Raw genomic sequence first — 25,284 nt, forward strand, 5'->3', positions numbered from 1 at the left:
GAGAAGGTGCAGGCCAGGATGAGTGATCCCCCCCACCCCCCCAGGGCACAAATTTCATGCACTGGGCCTCCAGTATTAAAATATGTTCCTTAACAACTCCACTGCATTTAATAACTTTATAGTGTAATGGTTTTAATTCCTACCAAGTGTGTAGTTACTATCTTTGAAAAACAAGTGAGTAATTATAGCAAGCATTGGGCAGGAACTCTCTGAACTGTGTCAAGGTTAATAATAAGTAAAATGTTATAAGTAGAGACAGGACAGCAACAGCTGTGCAACATTCTTGGAAGCAGGGATTTTGATAGCATGAAGTCAGACAGTGAGCTCAGTTTTGTGGCTACTCTGGCTGAACAGAGAACCCTTACGATAATTATAAGGAAAACTACCTTTCTTTTATAAATTACAACTGTATTGCACTTGGAATCTGATGTCTGCAACTGGAAAATCAGGGGCATGTGGAGCAATGTTGGAAGAAGACTCAGATCAAACCTACGAGAATGTCCTGGCTGAGATTCAGTCCTTTGAGCTACCCATTGAAGCTACTTTAAGGTAGGGCTCCTCTATAATGTATTGTTTCTTCCTTAGTGGCAATAAGATAGTTTTATTCACTTCTTTTTACACTTTTCTCTATAACAGAATAAAAATAGTTTTAAGAAGTAGTTACAATTCTGTGTACACCTAATCTCAAAGTTTCCTTAACCTGAGAGAAATTATAATAAATAAGCAATCCATTTTTTTGGCATTATATTTGTTTCCTGATTCATCACAAGTTAAAAAAATTTAATTGACTTTCAAGTGGTCAAAAAGGGCCTCATGCCATCTCCAAATAGATATTCCATCTCATTTATATGAAGTTGCCATTGTTTTCTCTAGAATATTTCTTAGTGAAAAGGATGGAAAAAAAAATTGGGCCCATCAATGAAACCAATTTATGTTTGGTGCATGTGAGTTGTAGAAAAAAAATATGCAGGCTATTTATTTGTATTGTTTCTGATCAAATATCTGGTGACCTCACAGATATGTATTTTTTAATTTACACTTAAGACTTAAAAATAGCTTCTTTGGTAATATGGGGATTAATTTGCAGAGTTCAAGAGCAGGATTGAAATAACAGACAATGTTTCTTTGTGCTAGAAGGGCACCTTTTAACATTTAATTCTTCCCAACTGTCTGCATATATCTGACAATCAGTGTGGGAATGGGATGGCAATCACTGAATGTGACAGTGACAGTCAATAAATATTTGTTGACTAATATTTGTAGATTAAGTGAAAAGATTTTTTTTTGTGGGGCGGGGGGCGGCGAGAATGTTGTCTCTTCATTCTAGAAAGGTCCCAGGGCCAGGTGCTTTGAAATTCACTACAGTTTAAATCTGAATATTTTTCTATCAAGTATTCAAATTTGATTTTGCATTAAGTATATTTTGAATCTCTTCCAAAGGCCTAGGGTAGTGTTGTAGGATGGGAAGCTTTGCTATATATTGATTGTTTCTTGGATTATCAATATGTAGGTCAGTTGCAAAATCTTTACAACTTCATTATAAACTATTCTTTATACCTTTAATTTTTTTTGGAGCATGATGGGGAGAAGGGCAAGTAATTTTAATATCCTGATTCAATAGTAGAAGAAAGCAGAGCTTTTTACTAATGGGAAACTCAATTTTTTTTTCCACATGGAACATACTTTATACTATACATGCACCTTCTACAACGTGTGCATTTGCCTGATGGCTAGGTCAGAGGTCTAAAGAGAAACAAGAGCAGGGGGTGAAGGGAGCCTGGCATATGTTAGTTACTTTGGCCTCTGCTGCCATGGCTGCTCCAGAGCTTTGGCCTCAACCCCTGACCCTCTTCATATCTCCCCTGGTCTCACACTCTGGCCAGTATCCACAGACTTCTTCAATCAGCCAGTCTTCCTCTGACATTGGACCTGACTTCCTAGAAGGTTCTTGGATCTGCTCTACCCTCTGTTCTTAGAGCAAATATCCCCAATCGTTACTGGTTTTCCTAGAGGGAAAAATCAGTGTAGCTCTGAAGTCTCAGCGCTGTCCCAGCATCACCCTCCAGGGTGGAGACAGCTCGCGTATTTTCCCCAAGTGCTGCCCTGTCACCACCACCAGTGGACCTGGGGGCCCCGGTTAGCTTCGTGTTTCGGTTATAAAATGAGTGGAGCATGCTTCTCCAAAAGCCTACTGTGAAAACATTGGAGGAGAGACACAGAGCTCCTAACAAGCTTCTTCAGGGACACTGTTAGCCAAAATCGGCTTTCCGAAACTGTTGCTAAAATTATTAATTAGATGAAGACTTCTCAGGTTGGCGTTCAGTGCCTTTCTACGCACACCAATGCAGGGCATCAGCAGTTCAATGTCAACTATTCTGTTCCCCTGGTCTTATGGAACACACGAGCTCATGTGGCCAAATAGGAGGGTTGGAAAATAAAGACAGGCCTTCCATTTTGGCCGAACTGGAGTGTTTCCTGGTTGACATACACTCTGAGATTTTCTTCCTCCAGGTGCTCACTGGTTCCCTTCCTTTATTACTCTTCGCTCTTCCTCCTGCCTGCCAAAATCCAGCTCATTTTGCAAGGCGCAGCTCAAATGTCTTTCTTCTAGGAAGCCTCTCCTGATTCCCGCACCTGATGTGAACATTCTATCCTTTGAAGCCCCAAAGAATCCAGGGCATTTTGACTCACATGGCAGTGTGTGTGTGTGTGTGTGTGTGTGTGTGTGTGTGTGTGTGATTTTGTATTATAACCATTATCAGAGAAGAGATTCCTGAGGGCAGCACCTGGGTCTTAGATCTTCGTATCCTCCGCAGAAGCATCCATTGTGCCTGGCAGAGAGGTTGGAGAAAGGTTTGGCTGGAGGGAGATTGGCTGGCCCTGTCACGAGGCCCTGGAATGGACGGTGAGGGAGGGGTTCGGACACTGAGAGGATGGGTCTGGGAATACAGGAGAGAAACTGTCTCAGGGAAAACCCTGCACCTTGGAATTGAGGTGGAGAGAACACCCAACAGTTCTATTTGCTTTTCTGTGTCACAGAAGAAAGGCACTGCTTCACCAGACATTTCCTATTGTAAAACCCTGAAGCCTATTGGTTTCCTCTTCCTGCACCCCTTGTTTTTCAGGTAGGAAATCTGAGGTGCCCTGCTCAAGATCAGTGTTCAGATGAGGGTCAGGTGGGGTCTGCTCTTCTAACAAGGGAAGCTCAGAGAGCTCAGTGACTCACGGCTCCTACCAATGTCATGTCAGGATGGCCCAGCAGCCTGTTGGAGTGTGCATGCCTTCCTGGCACACTCACCTGCACAGACCACCTGGGAGATGGGTCTCCTCCACCTGAGGAGTCGTGAGGGGGTTGCTGAGACCAGGAGCCATGTTGTCAGGGATAGTCAATGGCCCACAGTCTCTTCGCCCTGCCAGGCTGCATTCCCCCTAATTCTTCACACTTGGCTACTCCCGAGTAAGCTTCTCCCAGCCTGTCTCCTGCCCGACTCCCCCAGTGGGTCCCTGGAGGCAAACATTCTCAGGGAAAGCCCCTTTGGCCTTCTTTTTGTTTTGGTGGAAAAGTGAAGAATCAGATGCTGCTGAAGTCCTGTGTTTGTTTTCATTCTATGGTTGAAATGGGACCACTGCCCACAATATTATGTTTCAAGGATAGCTATAGGGGTGAGCTGAGGCACCAGGATTTTTCCATGGTTTATTTGTGATACTAATATAATACCCATTAAATACTCTACATCATAGGCAGCTATAGCAATTGGATTGAGGATTAACATTCCAGGGTGGACAGTGGAACTGGATATTAGCCATGTAGATTGTGAATGAATTTAAAAGGGAGAAATATAAAGAAAGGCCGACTGTATTGTACTAGCATGGCTTTGCTTTGGTCATTCAACATCTTCTGGCTGTCAGGTTGTTGGCAGGCTAAAACTCACTAGCAGGTGAGGTCTGGAGTTAGTTTAGCTGCCCTAATCCTTTTGCCCTGGGCATCACTGTTTCCACAGCGTTACCACGGTATGCTAATTTCCATTGGATTGTCTCATTTTCTTTAGGTTTTCTAACTTTTCACTCCAGTTCCTCCGTTTGGCCTGGATACATTCAGCTCCTTATCAGGCCCTCCCTTTCCGGGGCTGTCCCTGGTAAGCTTCCTGGCTGATTGGAACCACATAAAAGAAAACTGTTAGTACCAGTTTCATTTAACATTACCACCTTCTCTGAGTAAGGATGGTCACTATGTCTCACCTAGCACATCTGTTCCAATGCATTGGTAGTGGTTGTCTGAATCCCATGCTGAGAGGGATTCTAGTAAATCAGTCACGACAGCTATGGTATTAGGATAAGGCAGCGGCAGTGTTCATAATATTTATCAGATTTACCCTGGAACTTCCTGCTGCCAGGCCTCACCCATTTGACCTGCTCTCCAATGAATCCAGACTCCAAACTGGATGTAGCCATTATGCCTCTTGGGGTCCTGCAGGGGTATTGTTAGCTTCTTAGTGACAACATGTTCCAAAACTACAGCATATCTAAACCAGTTTGGGCTCAAATGTTGCAGTGTGTGTCTTGTTGCTCTAGCGGGGCCCAAGATAAGCAAATCATGGACACATTGAAAGGCGTATGAAGTTGGTAGGAGGCAGAGAAAGGGGACGTATCCAAAGAAAGCCCTGCAGATGGTGGGGAAAATAGGAGGAAAAGGGAATTGTGCAGATGACGTACCAGAAGACATTTTTGTAATTGTTTTATGATAACATGATTGTTTTACACTTGTATTCACAGACTCTCTCGGGCACTTTTCCAAAAGCTGACCATGAAGTTTTTACTAGTTTAAGGGCAAACAGGATATTGTTATTTCTTTGACTTGAATGTTTTCAGGAATGAAGATAACATACCTTTAGGAAATGCCAGAAAACATTTATTTAAAAGAGGAAAAAAAGCAACCTAAACGGTATACACAATAAAATTTTAGGATGACATACTAAAAAATATGACTGGTCAAACTGAACTGTAGATGTTCTAAAACACTCTTGCTCTTTATATCTTCAAACATGTAAGATTTCTATTAAATCTTATTTTAGTAGGTATATTGGTTAAAATCAAAGGCCTAGATTTTATTAAGTTGTTTGACTTGATCCTTAGTTTCTGAAACTCTGAAATGGGAGTTATAATAAAATTTATCTCAAATGGTTAATTATATATTAGCTTCTTGTTATTATGCCTAATTTACATCTGGGAAATATATTCCAGTATATTTTAATAAATATGTACTTTAGAATATTGATGTAAACAATCACTCACAGCATTAAGCCAAGTGCAACTGCATAGGTCTCACAGAGATGAGCCAGCCCTGTCTGAGCTTAGCACAGAGCCTGCCACAAAGCAATGATTCAAGGAAACAGTTGTTGAATAAACAGATCCAGGGCTAATTATATTTGAACTTCTCTGAGGCTGGCTCATATTTAACAAAAACTGAACTTATTTGGCTTCAATTTCAAATTTCCTCTTATTGTTCTCCACCGTGGGATCCTGATCTTTATGGGACAACAGATTCCTGGACGTAGTTTTATGGGCAGGAGTCCTCCTAGGCCTGCCCCCTGGACTCTGCTGATACTCTCCTGCACTTGCAGAGTGTGGCCACTTGATGTCACTGCACCAACAAGGCAGAAGCTGAGGAGTGCTGCTGTCAAGACATCCCCAGAGAGTGGCTAAAAGGCCATTACCTCCTTGAATCACTACACAGCTTGGTGAACTATTATTGTCCCTAATTCATATTTGAAAAAACGGAGGCTTCCACGAGTTAAGTAACTCTTCAAAGGCCCAACATCTAGTAAAAGATGAGTTGGAATTTCAACCCCAGCAGTTAAATGCCAGACCAGGGCAGCTGCCTTCTGCAGGAAAGGGCTTTCCCAAGGTTGGTTATTAGCGTTAGCTTATTAGCGTCCATGTATAAAGACTGCCCGTGCTTTACATTTTGGCACAGTTTTACAATTATATAACGAGGACCCTGAAACCATTAAGGAAACACCTGAGTGATATTAGCAGTCTTGAAGAGCTGAAGATCAGGAAGTCAGCTACAGGGTTTCCAGGAATGGGAAAGGGAACCTTTCTGTGGAGTTGCACCTTACCTCGTGAAACATGCGTTTGCAACATTAAACTTAAGGTCAGAAGTACCTGCTTGTAGATCATTCACTTAGCAGCTATTAGCTGGGCTGGGCAGTAGACAATACAGACACTGTTTTTGTGTCTGGATGTGGAGACAGACCGGGGATTTATTTACCACCACATGTGCCTCAAAGACAAGCACTACCTCCAAGGACAACAAAGAGGTGCTTGACTTAGAAGCAAGATCTGGGAGGTTCACTGAAGTGGATCAGGAACCAAGAGTCTAACCCAAGGACATGGACCCAGTTCCTCCTCCACAATAGAAAACAAATTTCAGGCAATTTCTACCAGTTGAGCATGCAGAAAAAAAAAAAAAAATGAGATTCAAGTTCAGAAAACCCTGACACAAAGTTAGGATATTTTGTTAATGATTAAGAAAAAAAAAGAAAGAAAGAACATTTATGTGTTGGTTTTATTTTTATTTTATCAAGAGGAAGTTAAATTCTGGGCTTCCTGGTTTAATCATAAATTCCCCAGAATCCTAGTCTTCAATGATTGAGCTCTGGGCTAAACATTACACATATATTACCTCCTCTAATCACTACAGCTTGGTGGACCGAGAACTATGATTGTCCCTAATTCATATTTGAGAAACGAGTTAAGTAACTCTCCAAAGGCCCAACATCTAGTAAAAGATGAGTTGGAATTCCAACCCCAGCAGTTAAACGCCAGACCAGGGAGCTGCCTTCTGCAGCCTCCTCCTCTTCAGGAAAGGGCTTTCCCAACGTTGGTTCTTAGTCTGAAGACAAGCGGCTTCATGACTAAGAGTTAATTGAGAGGTGAAAGCTTTAATTCACTGGCTAGTTTCATGCTGGACACAGAATGCAGCTCCTGCCCTGCCAGTCTTCCCGGTGTGTCTTTCCCCTGCCAGAGGCCTGAGGAGAGATCTGGGGTGGATCTCTGGAAGTCAGTGTCCACTGCCTGAAAAAGAACTCAGCATGCAGGTGCAATCTGCCCGTGTGTGCCCTACTGCTGTCCAACCTCCTCAGACCAGACTGATTAAGTCATCTATCCGTCGGGGAAAACAACTTCGGAATATTCTTCTTGGCTGACTTTTTTATTTTATTTTATTTATTTATTTATTTGGTGTGCTGCAGAATTTTTGTTTTTTTATTTATTATTTTTTGGTTTTTATTTTTATTTTTTGAAATTCTTTTTTTAAAATTTCTTAATCAAGGTATTACATATTTGTCCTCATCCCCTCATTCTCACCCCCCACCCCTAGCGCTGCATGTCCCCTCCCCCCTGTTGTCCTTGAACACTGGTTAGGCTCATATGTATGCACAGAAGTCCTTTGGTTGATCTCTCCCCTTTATCCCTACACTACCTCTGAGGTCCGACAGTCTAATCCATGCCTTCTTGTCTCTGGATCTGTTCTTGTTCATCAGCCTATGTTGTTCATCATTTCCTCTAGATGAGTGAGATCATGTCCTACTAGAAATACACTTATAAGAACAGAAAATGAGACAAGCAATAATGGTTATGCTGAGAGGCAAATGAATCAGTCTGTAGTGAGCTTCTTTCTGGGCCAACAGTTCTTTTGAGACCCAATTTCAGTGTCAAACAGTTCCTTATGTGTACATGTGAGCAATGATATTTCAGTTCTAGATGGTGGGCAGATGGTGGTAATGCAGGTCTGACCCTCTTTGGTTTGGTCCTGGGCATTGGCTGACTTTTTAACTAGAGAAAAACAGGAATTGGCTAATAGGTCCATCTTCTCCAACTTGCTGCTGTGTGGCTTTGGACAAGTGACTTAATTTTTGTAAGTCTCGGTTACTTCAGATGGAATTAGAGATAGTAAAAGTAACAACACTACAGGATTGAAATTAGATCTTAGTAAAACTAGTACTAACTTAATTACCAATTCAATTAGCAAAAACTAAATTAGATAATATAAAGGTTTGAAGGCTTAGCAAATAGTGCTGAAATAAATAACTAGTATGGCTTTTATTTGGGCCTATAGCTGAAATTCTTAATTTCAGAGCCTTTAGAAATGTATCACTTTAAAACAGATTGTTGTTTTGGGGGCAGGGGGATACATTTGTATATTTATGTCCATGGTTAAAATTTGCATAGTTATTTAAGATATTCAGCCTTAATCTTAGCAAAAATCTTCAGGTGCTAACGAAACTGTCAGAAGTCAGAAAGGGAACCAGCAAAAGCTGCTTCAGAAGGAGAAGTGGTATATGGACTTCCTCCCTTCTTGAATTGCAGGGAAAATACTGCTGCTTATGGTGAGGCAATCTCTGTGGGCAGGTGTTGAAACCGGCTAGGAGTGAGGAGTGCATGAGCCGGGCCGGCTTTTCACGACTGGGGCATCTGGAGCTGGATAGATGGTGGCAGGACTGGTGAAGAGAAGGGGGAGTGGTCTGGACAATGAATGCTCAGGAAAGGAATGCCCCCGCCAGGAGACAGGTGCCAAGTAAGAAGCTGCCCTGGGCCACATCCCCATTCTTCTCACCTTGCTTTCCTCTTCAGAGCAATGAACTTTGGCCATGCACATCGACTTAGCTGGTTATAGCCTGCCATTTCCTGCAGAGGCAACTGGCTTTCTTTCTATTCTCTTTATAGCAAGGTACAACATTTGTCTTCATTTCTTGGGTTTCAGTTTCAATTTTCAAAAAGTTTATTTTGCTCCCTCAAGAGCTGAACCTGCAATTCAGATGTGCTAACACCAGGTAATGGTGCCCCAGTAATTGGAAAGGCGATCAGCCAAGAAAAAAATTTGGTGTTTACTAAATAAAATGTCAGTAGCAGCAAGGGTCAAAACACTGGCATAGAGGGATTTGGCTTGACCCAACGCTAAAATTTTAAATATGCCGAGGAATGGATGAAGTTGGTATCTTCTGACAAAAGTCTTTCAATATTGACGCTCTTTATAAAAGTGGCCATCAGGGAATGTGAAGCAATATTTTCTGTTAGTGCTACAGATTTCTATTAAGGTAACTTGAATACAGCCACATGATATGATATTGTATTTAATGTCAATGTGTAAAGAGCAAGTTTTAGGAAATTAACTTTTTCAACTTGATATTGTCCTGCTTCCTAATGGTTACCAATTACAGGGTAGTCAAACTTTTGCCTTATCTCAGGCCTATTTGGATTCTCCTTTCCAACCCATCCTGACCTCTTTCCAATGGCTTCAGAGCTCCAGGATTGTCTGGTTTCAAAACCCTTCCAGCTTTCTCTTAGCTATGTGCAGAACTCTATGAGGAACTATAGGGAATTTCAAAATGGAAAAAAAAAAAAGTCTCTCTGAAATTAAGGACCTTTGAACATGGTGTGACTGTTGGTGAGCTTGGGAAGAAATTTTTGTTTGTGTCTGCACATTCTTACAGCTAAAAAAGAAAAAAAGAAAAAAAAGAAAAGAAAAAAAAAAAGGGATTTCTCAGAGATTATCTGAATTCTTCTGTGCCATCCAGACCACGGAAACAGGCGTGCGATGGGGTTTCTGGTACAAAGAGCAGTCTTCCAAGCCTACACTGAGTCGGTGGTATTTTGGTTCCCTGGGGGCCAAGTGTACAAAAACAAATAAAATCCCCAAATGTATGAAAAGGAACCAATGAAAACCAGTGCAAACTATTAAAACAGTTGCTGGTGGAATGGATAAATGTGCTAACTTGAATCTAGGGTCATTTACCAATGGGGAGACTGAAAGGTAAAGAGATCAGGTTCTTGGTCCAAGGTGACCCCGCTGTGAAGTGAGGTGAAGGTGCAAGGAAATACAAGGAGGACGCCTGTCTTCAGAGCTCATGCTTTTAACTGTTAACCTGTTAACCGAGCAGGACTTATAAATACGTCAAACGTAAACAATATTGGGAATGGGTAGGACGTATGAATACATCCTGGAAATATATGTTGCGCCCTGAGAGGGACGGTATATATTTTTTGTAATCTTTATAATTGTTTGTAAAATGTATCATTTCTTAACGTGATATTTCCATTTTTTTGGTCGGTATTCTTTTCTATTTGTTTGTAATTTTGTATTTTCCTTTGTGCTTTATATATAAATAAACGAAAAAAATAGATATTTATTTTAATGAAGTATAAATAAAAAAAATAATAATATGAAATTACATCCACCGGGCGTGACGCACTGACACGTCCTAGTGAAAGAGTGTGCGCCCGTTATACGTTGCATAATTAAAAAGGGAATCCTTGGTTAACAGGTTTTAAGCAATACCCGTGTACCACCTCCCAGGATTCTTGTCGGGAGGAGGATGAGATAGACTTCTAGGAAAAACTCACTGACGGGGGTGAGTTACACAGCTGGAGAGTAAGGGGCTTCGTTGACTCAAAGGGAAGTCCAGAGCCCTGGATGAATGGAGGCCAGACACAGTTGCCCTTGAGGGCTAGGTTTGCACTTTTCCTGATTAAGCTTCCCCAGTCTCTGCGATAGTCACTCAGCGTCCCATAAACGTCCTTAAACAGGACTCTTCGACACCAGTACCTTCGTGCAAGCCACCCCGCCTCTCCTTTCTCCTCTCAAAGACGTCCTCATCCCAGCTCCAGCGACCTGGGGGCACTCGGATTGAAGGCCTTTCACATGAAATCAAGCATTACCCCTCAGCCTCTCTTGCATCTTTGCTACCTTAGTGTCACCGTTCTTTGTCACCTCATTTTTCTGGCGCTTCTCGTTTACTTCCAAGTTGAGTGGCCTCTGCGAACTTTCCTGTGGGCAGGGACGTCCATCCACCCGGAGCGGTCGTCGTGATCTCCGCTGGGATTTTCCTGGCTCCTTCTTAAAATGAATAAATATGTCCGAACACAATTTTGCTTTTTCAATGAGTGCATATTTTTTATTTTTCTGACTTTCCACCACCTAGCATCCATCAGGTCTCCTGGTTGAACTTTTCCATAGCTTTTACTGCAGGTGGAGGGTGGTTATCTGCAGCAGCAGAGGGCCTGGCACACAAAGAACAAGGATATACATTCGCTATGTTAAAGGCACAGACCGCTGAAACCGGTTTTGCTCAGTGGATAGAGCATTGGCCTACGGACTAAAGGGTCCTGGGTTCAATTCCGGTCAAGGGCGTGTGCCTTGGTTGCAGGCACATCTGGGGTGTGTGTGTGTGTGCAGAAGGCAGCTGGTAGATGTTTCTAGCTCTCTATTCCTCTTCCTTCCTCTCTGTGAAAAATCAATAATATATATATATATTTTTTAAAAAAAGGCACAGACCGCATTTGGGGCACGTGGCGGGGCTGAGCGGGAGGGAACCCGTCGCCTCGCATCCTCGCCGCCTCCACGCAGCACCTTGGCCTTGGGAACGTGCCTGCGCGCGGATCCCACGCTGGGCGGCGCGCATGCGCGCTCCCGCGCCCGCCCGCCCCGCCCCTTGCGCTCGGGGCCGCGCGCCGCGCCGGCTCCCCAGCTTCCAGCCAAGATGGCGGACAGCGGCGAGGGCATAGGCAACGTCCCGGAGCACGAGCGGATCTTGCAGGAGATCGAGAGCACCGACACCGCCTGCGTGGGGCCCACGCTCCGGTAAAAGCTCTCCTCCCCGCGCGGGCCCCCGAACGGCGTCCCCTCCGCGGCCTCCTCCTCAGGAGCGGGGCGGAGAGCCTGACAGGTGGTGCGCGCGCGCGGAGGCGGCGGTCCGGGACCCCGGCCGGCCGGGGCGGGGCCGCTGGCGGCGGCTGCACCTGTAGGCGCGGCGGGCCGGGCCGGGGTGCCGTGCCCGCGCCGGCGGTGGGTGTGGCCGCCGCGGCGCCTTGGACCCTGAGAGCCGCGGTGTCCGTCCTGCGTTTGCCTCCCGGGCGCGGGCCTGCCCGGCGGCTGCGGGCGGGGAGCGAAGGTGAAGCTCGGCCGGCGGGCGTGACGGATGCGCGCCGGTGGCCACCCTGACGGGCACCCTGGCCGGCACCCTGCGGCCGGCACCCTGTGGCGGGCACCCTGGCCGGCACCCTGCGGCGGGCGTGGGAGAACGGAGATGGAGCGGGGGACGCCGGCACCCTCGGCCCGCAGGGGGCGAGGAGGGCGCGGGGGCTGGACAGCAGGAGCTGGTGCTCAGGAGCGCGCCGCTGTGACCCTGGGCTCACCCGGCCAAGCCTTTTACTTATTTACGGAAGTCCCATTAAATTTGCATGACATTTTTCCGTTTACCTTACAAAAGGATGCCTTTTAGAAATAGTACTGCGGGGGGGGGGAGGGGGGAGAGGGCATATATGTTAGTGGGGGCGGGGAGCAATGGTAAGATATGTACACATATTTAATAAAAAAATGCATTACAAATAGTACCGGGTAGGGGATATCCCAGACTGACTACCTGCTGCCCTAATAGTAGAATACTAGCCGCATACTGATGTATTCGATGAGCTGAGCCACTCTTTTCAAGAATAAGTGAGTGCCTTTTAAATATAATAGAAGGCTTCATTCATCCTTTGTAGCGATGACAGCGGCATGAGGGTCCACCGAGGGAACTGAGGGCCGACGGTGCTTTCACAGGATCGTTTTCTGCAGGATGCGCTGCCTAGACACGGAGCAGCGGACCTATGGTTTGTGGACCCGTGGATGTGACTGTAAAGTGACAGCAGCTCAAGTCACAGTGCCAGTCCACCTCCTTGCCCCGAGAGAGGAGAGGGTCCGGAGACTTGGGTTTTGCCCTAATGCTGTCATAAAGTGTGCAGTCCCGGGCAAGAATCCTTGCACCTTTCTGGACCTCCGGTTCCTTATTCGTAGCCTGGGTGGGGGTGGAGGTTGAGGTGCCCAGAAAGGCCAGGACATCCAGGACTTGTTTATTCCCTGCTGTATCCCCAGAACCGAGCATCTATGGCAAGGCACCCGGTACATGTTGTCCTCAGGATGTTTTTTCCTGTGATAGGATAAGCATGCTAAGCTTTGTTGTCTTTATTGCCTGGTGAAACTGAAAGAATGCATTATGGGGTATGGTTATCAGAGCAGTCCATTTTTTAAAACAGTTCTGGTTAGGAAGAAGATACTTCATCGTGGGGAAATGTGCTAGGCAGTATCCGCGAAAAAAAAGAAATGAGAAGAAAAATTTGAAATATATTGAGAAACTTTTGTGTCACAGATGGAATATTTATATTTATATGTTACTCTGTTCTGTTTTGCTGGACAGTGTGTCACCTGCTCACTTTGTTGAAGCCTGCGCTCTTTTCTTTGACTGACCCCAGTGACTCAGACTTATTCTATTTATACACTTGTCATCTCTCATTTATAAGCGCTCTCCTCACACAAAGAAGACACTGCTACCAGTTCTTTTTCTTGAACAGCATTTAAGCTACTACTGTTTTCTCCTAGGTTTTTCTGAGTGCAGTACTAATATTAAATTTTAACAAATCTTTTATTACAGTAAAATTGAAATGTTTTAAAAGTAAAACAGTGTAATGAAGCACCATGAACCCATCATCTTGCTTCAATCCAAGTGGCCAGTCTCTTGTTTTTTTTTTAAACATATTTTTTATTGATTTTTAGAGAGAGATAAAGGGATAAGGATAAGGAGATAGAAACATCAATGAGAGGAAATCATCGATCGGCTGCCTCCTGCATGGCTCCCACTGGGATCAAGCCTGCAACCTGGGCATGTACCATGACTAGGGATCCAACCAGCGACCTCTCGGTTCCTGGGTTAAGGCACAATCACTGAGCCACACCAGCCAGGTTTGTGGCCAGTCTCCTTTTAACTTTCCCTTATCCATTCTCCCTTACTCTGACTTATTTTGCAGCAAATCCTAAACATCAATTAATTCATAAATATTTCAGCATTAAGATTCATTTTTGTTGTTATTTCCCAGTTATCTTCTATCTGGCCTGTTGGCTTATGTTGTTCTTATTTTTCTCTGTGGCAGACTTTTTTTAGCCTGACTTTTTTTCTATTCATTTTTTTTTTTTTAACAGCTCTGGCTTTGTGGGAAATCCAGATGATATCGGTAGAGCATGAGACTCTTAAATGCGAAGCATGTATACACTCTTCACAGTGCCTTGCATATAATATGATTATTTAAATCATATTATAATGGGATTAAAATTAGAAGTCAATCATAGAAAACTCTGGAAAATCCTCAAATATTTGGACACTGAATAACAGTCTAAATAACCCATGGGTGAAAGAAGAAATCAGTAGAGAAATTAGAAAGTATTTTGAATTGAATAAAATGAAAATGAAACATTTGTGTGATACAACTAAAGCAATAGAGAGACATTTAAGCACTAAACAGCTGTCCTAGAAAAAGAAGAGCAAATGAAATCCCCCCCCCCAAAAAAAACACCCAAAAAACAAAAACAAAGAAAGGAGATGATAAACATTAGAATGGAAATCAATGAAACAGGAAATAGAAAAAAAACATTTGAGAAAATCATTGAAACCAAAACCTGGATATTTGAGATCAGTAAAAACGATGAAACTTTAGGGAAGACAATGTTGAAGATCAAGAATTACAATTTCCCATTAGGAATGTTAGGAATGAGAGAGGTTACATCACTACAGATTCTACAGATATTAAAAAAGATAATAAAGGAATATTATGAACAACTACATTTGATAACTTGGAAGAAATTCCTTGATGCATGCAAACCATCAAAGTTCACCTAAGCCCTGGCTGGTGTGGCTCAGTTGGTTGAGCATGTCCCAGTTTGATTCCCACTCAGGACATATGTCCAGGTTGTGGGTTCACTCCCTGGTCAGGGTGTGCATGAGAGGCAACCGACCGATATTCTATCACATCGGTGTTTCTGTTTCTCCCTCTCTCTTCCTCTCTCTCTACAAGTCAATCAAAACATTTAAAAAACAAAGCTCACTTAAGAATAAATTACCAAATAGACCTATATCAATGAAAAAAGTTGAATTTGCTGTATAAAACTTTTCCCAAAAGCCCTATGGGCCCAAATGGCTTTCCTGGTGAATTTTATAACATTTAAGGAAAAATTGATACCAATTCTATTAAAATACTCCCAGAAAAATGAAGAGGAGGGACTATTTCTCAATTCATTTTGAGGTCAACATTAACCTGATACCAAAACTAAAGAGAGACAGTTCTAGAAAAGGAAACTATAGACCAATATAAACACAGATGAAAATACTCCAAACAAAATCCAGCAGTATATAGAAAGAATAATACCATTGTGATCAAATGGGATTTATTTCAAGAAAGCATGTTGGCTTAACATTTGAAAAACCAATCAATGTAATTCACCATATCAAAGCTAAAAAAGAAAATTTGTAGAAGCAGAGAAAGCATCTAGAAATCTCACATTCATTTCTGATAAAACCTATTGGAAACTAGGGTTGGAAACTCTCAGCCTGGAAAAAAGGGCATCTATGAAAAATTTATAACTAACATTGTTCTTAATGATGGAGGAATGGACTAAAGCAAGGGTGTTCGTTCGCACCACTTCCGTTCAGCACTGTGCTGAAGGTCACTGCCGGTATAATGAGACAAAAAGTGGTTTAAACAATGTGATCGTTTATAGAGAAAATCATATACAATCTAGAAAAGCACGAAGTTGATAAGTTAATTTAGCAAGGATGTAGGATACAATATTAATGTGCAAAAAACCAGCTGTGTTTCTATAGGCTAGCAAGGAACAATGAAATTAAAATTCAAAATTGATACAATATGAAATACTTATAAGGTAAATATGACAAAAGATGTGAAAGACTTGTACATGAAAACTATAATAAAAACGTTGCTGGCAGACACTAAAGAGGGCCTAAATACATAAATGCACACATATGCTATATTCCTGGATCAGAAGACTCAATATTGTTAAGATGTCAGTTTTCTCCGAATTGGTCTTTAGATTCAAGGAAATTGCAATAAAAGCCCCAGGAGAATTTTTTTTGTATGTGTGTATACAAATTGACAAGCTGATTCAAAAGTTCACAGGGAAATGTGAAGCATCTAGAATAGCCTAAGTCAGTGTTTTTCAACCTTTTTTGGGCAAAGGCACACTTGTTTCATGAAAAAAATCACGAGGCACACCACCATTAGAAAATGTTAAAAAATTTAACTCTGTGCCTATATTGACTATATATAAAGTAATTCTCTTGAATAGGAATCAAATAAACACAAAGAAAATATTTTATAATTACTTTATTATGAAATATTAAGTAAACAAAATAGTGAAAAATTATAAAATTCTTGTCTTGTCTGCACCTACGGCACACCAGTGTGCCGCGGAACAGCGGTTGAAAAACGCTGGCCTAAGTAACATGGAAAAACAAAACAAAACCCTAACAGAGTTGGAAGACATGTATCGCCTGCTTTAAAGACTAGAGTAATCAAGGCAGTATATAGTACTAACATCAAGATAGACACGTAGGAACTGAATAGAGACTCCATAAATAGACTCATACAATTGATAAGTAAATTAAAAAAAAATCCTCATCTGAGGATATTTTTTCTATTGATTTTTATTTTTATTTTATTAAAAATATATTTTATTGATTTTTTTTACAGAGAGGAAGGGAGAGGGACAGGGAGCTAGAAACATCAATGAGAGAGAAACACTGATCAGCTGCCTCCTGCATGCTTCCCACCGGGGATGTGCCAGCAACCAAGGCACATGCCCTTGACCGGAATCGAATCTGGGATCTTTCAGTCTGAAGACTGATGCTCTATCCACTGAGTCAAACCAGTTAGGGCTTTTTTTCTATTGATTTTTAGGAAGAGTGGGAGAGAAAGGGAAAGACAGAGAGAAGTCAAGGCGAGAGAAATACATCAATTTGTTGCCTCCAGCACATGCCCTGACCAGAGCCTGGGCCGGGAGGAGTTTGCAACCGAGGTACATAATTGAACCTGGGACTCTTCAGTCCGCAAGCGGATACTCTATCAACTGAGTCAAAACGGCTAGGGCCGGTCAGTTAATTTTTGTCAAAGATGCAAAGGTAATTAATTAGAAAAAGATAGTTTTTTTTTTTTTAATAATGGTGGTGGAATAATTGGATATCCATATAAAAAATAATGAACTTTGCATCATATTTAAAAATTAAATCAATAAAATATATTTTAAAAAAATAAAAAAAAAATTAAATCAAAATACATTTCAAATATAAAATGCAAAACTATAATACTCTTAGAAACCATAGGAGAAAATCTGGGTTGGGCAAAGATTTCTTAGATACTACTCCAAAAGCATAATACATAAAAGAAAAATTAATAAATTGGATTTCATCAAAATCGAGAATATATTTTTCAAAGAGACTCGACTCCTAAGGGAATGAAAAGACAAGTCACAAATGGCGAAAAAAATGTTTGCAAATCACATATCTGATTTTTTAAAAATGGAGTCCATTTTTAAAAGAAGTCTGTAAGACATAAGAAAGTCTTATTAAAAATAGGAAATTGATTTGAACAGATATGTCACAATAAAAGGTACACAGAGGGCAAATAAGCATATGAAAAAATACTTAACATCAATAGTTGTTAGAAAAATGCAAATAAAAAATACAATATTAAACTACCCTGATATTGGACTGTTTGGCTGGAATGTGGAACAACTGACACTCTTATACTGGTGGGAATTTCATAGATGCTACTTATTAGGTTGAGGAGGTTCCCTTCTCTTCGAGTTTGTTGAGTATTTTTATTAGGAAAGAGTGTTGAATTTTGTTAGATCCTTTTTCTGGAGCTATTGAAATGACTCTCGTATTGTAAACCAAGGCAAATACAATTCATTTTCCATATTTTGTCCTTTATTGTGTTCTTTCATATTCTGAAATAAACAGTTTGCTTTAGATCACTGGCTGTTTCTTAGGGATCTGTGAGATGGGAAGTATTTTCAAATAATGCTTTCAAATGAATGAATTAATTTAAAAAATCTGTTTTAGTTTTTAATGTAAATATTGATAGTTATAATCCACATGAACAAAAAGCTTTTAGGAATTCTTAAGTTTTGAGAGTGTAAAAGAGATTTAAAAAATTGAGCATGACCATTTTAGGACAGAACTACTCTTTTTCCTTGAAAAACAAAAGCACACAATTGTCTTTGTCACTATTTTTCCTAGTATAATTTTAACCACTGGTAATGATTTAAACTTTTAACCAAAGTAACTAATTTATATTCACATTGAAACACTGAGAAATGTCTGTATTTGTGTCTGTTGTACACAAACATTTTGTCAGAATAGCAAAACTCATGAGACGCATAATACAACTTTTACCCTGCTTCCCCGAAAATAAAACAGTGTCTTATATTAATTTTTGCTCCCAAAGATGCGCTAGGTCTTATTTTCAGGGGATGTCTTATTTTTCCGTGAAGAAGAATACGGTACACATTTATTGTTAAATGAAAATAAAGGAAATTTATTACCTGTATATGGTACGGTAGTACGGTAGTTGTCAACACAAACTAGACAAACTGAATCCTACAGTATCAAGAATTTCAATGACAATCATGTCATCATCTGGAACATCATCATAACAATCCAATTCCTGAATTTCCTAGTGAATTTCTTGTGACTCCATTTCTTTCAGAATCAGTGGACTAAATCTCTCATGTTTAGCCTAGGGGGGGCACCTTATTTTCGAGAAATGCCTTATATTTCACTCAGAAGGAAACCTGTAAGTAGGTCTTATTTTCGGAGGATGTCTTATTTTCGGGAAACACGGTATAAACACGAACATCCCATTTACATGTTCTTAAAGTGACAAATGGGAAGTCTCTCATTAACATATCTAAGACTGTCAAATTACAGCGAGAGAGTAGGGAGATATGGGGGAGATAAGAGATCAACTGAAGGACTTGTATGCATGCATATAATCGTAACCAATGGACGAAAAACTCTGGGAAGGGAGGGCATGTATGGAAGTTGGGGTGGGGTGGGGATTGGTAAGGTATGTACACATATAATACCTTAATTAAAAAAATGAGAGAAAAACCAAAAAAAACAAACAAACAAAGAAACCATATCCCAAGCTGTAGCTTCTCTATGGTATCTATAGTAATAAAAGTGTAAAATGCTAATTAGACTGATGTCCTTCTGGACCTCCTTCTGGATGACATTCTGGACAAAGCTGCAGCGGCAGGGGCCGAGCCCTTTGAATGAATTTCGTGCATCAGGCCTCTAGTATGAAAATAAGAAGCCAAAGTATATAAACTTAATTATGCTTAGTAATCAGCCTCTAAGATTATCTATTACTTTAATGTCAAGGTTTTAAGTTACCTAAAAATCTTGGAAATTGTCTTCAATACCTGTTCAAATAAAAAGTTTGTCGGAATAATGATTCAACTTAGTTGAACACAAATTTACATTTCTAATATCATTAGTTATGTGAAGCTGGATTTAAAAAATATTTCTGAATTAATTCCTGTAAGAAGAATATATATTTTTATTTATTTATTTTTAAATATATTTTATTGACTTTTTACAGAGAGGAAGAGAGAGAGATAGAGAGCTAGAAACGTCGATGAGAGAGAAACATCGACCAGCTGCCTCCTGCACACCCCCTACCGGGGATGTGCCCGCAACCAATGTACATGCCCTTGACCGGAATCGAACCTGGGACCTTTCAGTCCGCAGACCGATGCTCTACCGCTGAGCCAAACCGGTTTCGGCAGAATATATATTTTTAAAAGTCTACCATATTTAAGGTATTAGAAGATCAATTTTCTTGGAATTTTATAAATATTCCATTTATATGCATACTTAAAATCCTATGTAATAAAAGCCTAGGTGGCGTCATGCCCTTGTGTGATGCCGTCACGCGGCACTCTTGTGTGGCTCCCTCGCATGGTGACGTCGCCACAAGATGGCTGCCCACACAGCAGAGGCGGGGCCCAGCGGCTGCTCCCCGCTGTGAGGCCTGGGAGTCCCGAGGCTCTCAGCTGCCTCAGTCTCTGCTGCCTCACACGGAGGAGGTGGGTCCAGGCGTAGGAGGCGTGTCACAGCAGGGGAGAGCAGTTGTGGGCGATCAGGGGAGCAGTTAGGCGTCAATTAGGCCTACAGGAGAGTGGATAGGGGGTGATCAGACTGGCAGGCTGAAGCGGTTAGGGGTAATCAGGCAGGCAGGCAGACAGGCTAGTGGTTAGGAGCCAGCGGGATTGGGCCTAAACTGGCACTTGGACATTCCCCAAGAGGTCCCAGAATGTAGAGTGTGCAGGGCAGGTTGAGGGACACCCGCCCCTCTTCCCATGCACGAATTTTGTGCACCAGGCCTCTAAAAAAATTATATATTGTATATATATTTCAGAGAGGAAAGTAGAGGGAGAGAGAGATAGAAACATTAGTGATGAAAGAAAATCATTGACTGGCTGCCTCCTGTATGCCCCATACTGGGATGGATCGGGTAACCCGGACAAGTGCCCTGACCAGGAATTGACCTCTGGCCAATCATATGTACACTTTTTTTTTTTCTTTTTTTTTCTTTTTTTTTTTTTTTAACCAATAAGCTAGTCAGAACAATTCTTTTAACTAAGAGACTTTAAAATCTAAATTACTGATACCCTCTGGAGATGTTATTTGATTTGTCACACACAATAAGAGGTAAAAGGCTTTCTGAGTTACTGATATAGAACATTATAGCTTTGTTCCTTTCATTTCACCCACAGGTCAAGAGACATGAATTGTAAAGATTAAAAAATAATAATAATAACCTAATTTGTTCAGATATCAAAGACCTGTTCTTGGTGGTTATGAAATTCTTAACTGATTTGATCTCAAGATAGACAAAAAGACAAACAAAAAAGATTAACAAACCAAAGTGTCTTTTATCTTTTATCCAAGAGATCTCTGTCAGCCACATCGAGCAGGGGTAGGGAACATCTGGCCCGCAGGCCATGGAAGGCCCAAGAAATCATTTGGTCTGGCCCTGCCAAGGCATTGAGGATGAGTTAATTAAATGTTTGACCAAATAGAGCAGGCTAGTTTTTAAGTTGATAATTTTGTATGGCCCATGAATGATGTCGTATTGAATATTTAAAATGGCCCTTGGCAGAAAAAAGGTTTCCCCACCCCTGATGTAGAGGGATCATTAAATAAATGGTCAAACCATAAAAGTACATTCTTAGAAACCAAGCCAAAACATACAATCTGTGGGGGAGAGGGGGAGAGGAACTCTCAGAAACAGAGAGTCAGTAAAGTTAAATGTGTATTGCCACTTGGGTGTTACTTCTGGGAGCCAAGTTCCTAAGCGTAAGTAGTCAGTGAGGTACAGTTCTCTAGCAGCGCAGTTTCCTGGCTCTGTCAGGTGAGTCTGCTGGGCATCTTAGGGAAACCTTCAAAACTGTTAAAAGATCATTTTCCAAAAAGATAAAATCATGACCCTTATACTAATAAAAAATTATTTCATGCCAAAGATTTTATTTAACTTATTAATTAATGAGGTAACCCGTAAGATGTTATAACTCTTTCAAAGGTAATGGCAAAAAACTGTAAACATTTGGGAATGCTGAAATAGATTTGTAATAGGCACATAATTGGTCAGTATCCCTAGGGTAATAATCAATTTCATTCCACAGGCCAAAATGTATTTTTTAGAAAAGAATACATCAGTTTTCTATAATTTATAGAGTTGTAAAATAGCCTAAAGATAATGAAAGGCACAGATAACCTAGAAAGATTTTCACAATTTTTCTTATTGCAAACTTTTTTTTTTTTTTTTTTTTTTTTACTTTATCTTTTATGATGCTTACACCCCTCCCCCCTTTTTTTGGCCATGCAAAAGGTTTTCATTTTTATCAAAATAAAATTCATCAGTCTTCTCCCTTTTTGCTTCTGGATTTCGAGTCTTAGGAAAGTCTTCCATATAACCAGGTTATAGGGGAACCTACCCACGTTTTCTTTTGGTACTTGCATGGTTTTATTTATTTTTTTACTTTTATATTTTTGTACCTTTTTGAATTTTCCTGGAGTATGGCTCCAGTTTTATTTTTATCTTTTATTTATTTTTAAATAAGGCAAGCCAGCTATCCTAACACATTAAAAAGTAGATTACTTTCATATTGATTTGAAATGCTGTAATTATCATTTATTAAATTTTCATATGCAGTGGGTCTATCTCTGGTTTTTCTATTCTGTTCATTGTCTATGTGTCTATTTGCATGCTATATCATGCTTTTTTAATTATAGAGGCTTTATTGTATTATGCCCTATATCTAGCAGGGTTACCCTCACCCCATTGCTCATCTTTTTGTCAGTGGTTTCTTGATGACCTTCTTTGTTCTTCCAAATGAACTTAATAAATTTGTCTTGCTCTAGACAAATTCACATAATATTTTATTGTATTGAATTAGATTTATAAATAATTTGGGGGAACAGACCTCTTCATGATGCAGAGTCTTCATATCTAAGAGCATGTTTTGTCTTTTAGGAGAGTTAATTTTCCACAAATAAATTTTAGAATTTCATAAGATTTTGTGTATTTTTTGTTGTTATTTTTAATTGGATCTTTTCTTACATTATGTCTTCTAATTGTGCTTTTTTTTTTTCTTATATGTATGCATGTTGATTATCTTTGTTTATTTTTTTTAGCCTTTTACTTTATTAAATTTTCTTATCTGTAGTAATTTTTTCCCATTGATTCCTATGAGTCTCCAGATATGTAATTGTATAATCTGTATTTAGAAATAACTTTATTTCTTCCTTTCCACTTCTTAAACTGTAGATTGCTTTGTCTAATTTAACTTCATAGATTAATTGCAACACAATAGTTGAGACGGCAGCATCTTTATCTTTTCCTGACTTTAGCAGGAAAGCCGTTAATGTTTCCTCATTAAAGAGAACGTTGGCATTTGGGCTGAGGTATTTACATTTTGTTTTGCTGAGGAAATATCTATTAATACCCATTTTAACATGAAAGACTACTGAATTTTTTTTCAGATGTATTTTCTGCATCTCTGGAGATGGTCATACATTTTTTCTTTTTTACCTTCTGTGATTGAGTTTATTTGCATTTCCTATTATTGAACTGTTTCTGTATTCATAGGATAAATCTCACTTGGTAATGATGAATTGCTTTTTTAGTGTGCTGTTGGACTCTGATAGGGAATTTGCTTTTAAATATTTTTTTGTGTTGATGTGAGATTGGTTTGTAGTTTTCTTTTTTGGTGCAGTCTTTTTCAGGTCTTCAAATAAATGTTATGCTCGTTTCATGAAAGGAAACGGAAGTTCTCTTTTACTACCCTGGGAATACTATACTTAGCACTGTATTATTGATTTGTATTTTTATTTCTTTTGTTAATCCTCACCGGAGTCTATTTTTCCCATTGCTTTTCAGAGATAGTGAAAGGGGGGAAGGAAGGGGAGAGTGAGAGAAGCATCCATGTGAAACAGACACAGGGATTGATTGCCTCCCTCACATGCCCCACCCAGGGGGTGGGAAATGACTCCAAAACCCAGGTATGTGTTCTTGACTGGGAATCAAAGCCAAGGCCCTTCTGTGTGTGGGCTGACACTAATCACTGAGCAACACCTGCCAGGGCTTAGCTGATATTTAAAGGTTAGAATTACCCCATGAAATCACCTGGCCTATGCTTTTTCTTTGTGTGGGAGTGTCTTATAACTTTTCTCTAGTTCTTCTGTGATAATGTTCTCTTTTAGACTTTCATATCAGAGTATAGTTATGCAATTATAGTCTTATAATCTCCTCATCCCCCTTGTCAATTTTGATGTTAGGTATTTGTGATTTCACTCATTTTCCTTCCTTTGATTTAGATTAGTTGGTGGTTTGTCTATTTTGTTGATTTTTAAAATTTACTTTTTCCATTAATTTTCTGTTTTCTAAGACATTCATTACTGCATTTATCTTTAATGATTTACTTTATTCTCTTCTAGCTTTTTTGTATTTGATTATTTTATTGATGTAATTATTTAATGCTATAAGTTTTCTTCTGATGATTACGCTAGCTTTATTTCACATATTCTGACATGTTTTTAAATTTAATTTGTTCTTTTAAAGAAATTCTATTTTATTTTTGTATTTTCCTTTTGATCCAATAGTTTCAAAAAGGAGATCTTTACTTGAGGACATGCTTAGAGAGAGGAGAGAGGAGAGAGGGAAGGAAGGAAGGAGGAAAGGAGGGAAGAGAGAGACAGAGAAACATCAATAAGTTGCCTTCTGTACCCACCTCAATTGGAAATCCACCCTGTAACCCAGGTATGTGCCTTAACTTGGAGTTAAACTGGCAGCCTTTCGGTGCACAGCATGATGCTCCAACCGAGTGGCTCTGGCCAGGGGATCCAACATAGGCTTTTAAAAAATTTCCAGATGTGAAGAGTATTTTTATTTTTTAAATTTTATTCATAATTTTTACTAGTCTTATTACATTATAGCTAGATTAATCAGTATTATTTCTATTTTTTGGAATTCATTGAGGTTTTATTTGTGGCTTTATATATGACTAGAGGCCCAGTGCATGAAAATTCATACACTGGATGGAGGCCCTTCAGCCTGGTCTGCCCCCTCTCACCAAGGCACATGCCCTTGACCGGCGCCCCCAGGGGTGGAAGGCAACCCGGCGATGAGGGGAAGGTGACGCCCCCATCACACCTCTGCTGCTGCCACTGCCAGCAGCACAAGCCTTGGCTGGCCCTAGTTACCTGAACACCGGGCAGCCCTGGGCGGCTGGGCACGAATTCATGCACGGTTGGGATCCCTAGGCCTGGCTGGAGATCAGGGCCAATCAGAGCCGGGCTGATTGGGGCCTGCCAGCTGGGAGGAGGAACAGGCAGAGGGACCGTAAGCCAGTCGGGGCCTGCCAGCTGGGGGGAAGAATGGGCTGCAGGAGGTTGGCTGCCAGCCCCAAGGAGGGAGCTGGCCTTTAGCCCTGCTGGGAAAGGTGCTGCATCTGCTGCCACCCATCCCCAGCTCCCCATCCTAGCCCGGGGCACGAAGGCCCTGACAGGGTTGTGAGAGGAGGGGATGGTTGCCAGGCCAGGTGCAGAAGGAATGGATGCCCATGCTGCTGACCAGCCATGAGAGGTTGGCTGTGGGAGTGCACTGATCGTCAGGAAGCAGCTCCTGCGTTGAGCATCTGCCCCCTGGTGGTCAGTGTGTATCATAACAACTGGTTGATCATTCCGGTCATTCTGGTTGTCCAGTCGTAATGGTCATTATATATATATGACCACACACACACACACTAAAGGTCCAGTACATGAAATTTGTGCACTTGTGGTGGTTCCCATCAGCCTGGCCTCTGCCCTCTCGCAGTCTGGGAGCCCTTAGGGG

General features: G+C 41.0%; 1 protein-coding gene across 3 annotated transcripts in view; it reads left to right on the plus strand.

Annotated features, from left to right (window-relative positions):
• Positions 1 to 433: 433 nt before the first annotated feature.
• Positions 434 to 25,284, plus strand: part of EXOC6 (exocyst complex component 6) — a 109,457-nt gene continuing 84,606 nt past the window's right edge. Inside the window, exon 1 of one of the 3 annotated variants that reach the window (XM_036438564.2) lies at positions 434 to 549. In XM_036438564.2, coding sequence (XP_036294457.1) covers positions 464 to 549 — 86 coding nt within the window. In that variant the 5' untranslated portion in view covers positions 434 to 463. Of the gene's footprint in view, positions 550 to 11,488; positions 11,642 to 25,284 lie in introns of those variants that run through there. The other 2 variants (XM_045581907.1, XM_036438565.2) reach the window with 2 other exon arrangements.

Source organism: Pipistrellus kuhlii, unplaced genomic scaffold (genome assembly GCF_014108245.1).
Source record: "Pipistrellus kuhlii isolate mPipKuh1 unplaced genomic scaffold, mPipKuh1.p scaffold_m20_p_15, whole genome shotgun sequence".
NCBI lineage: Eukaryota > Metazoa > Chordata > Mammalia > Chiroptera > Vespertilionidae > Pipistrellus > Pipistrellus kuhlii.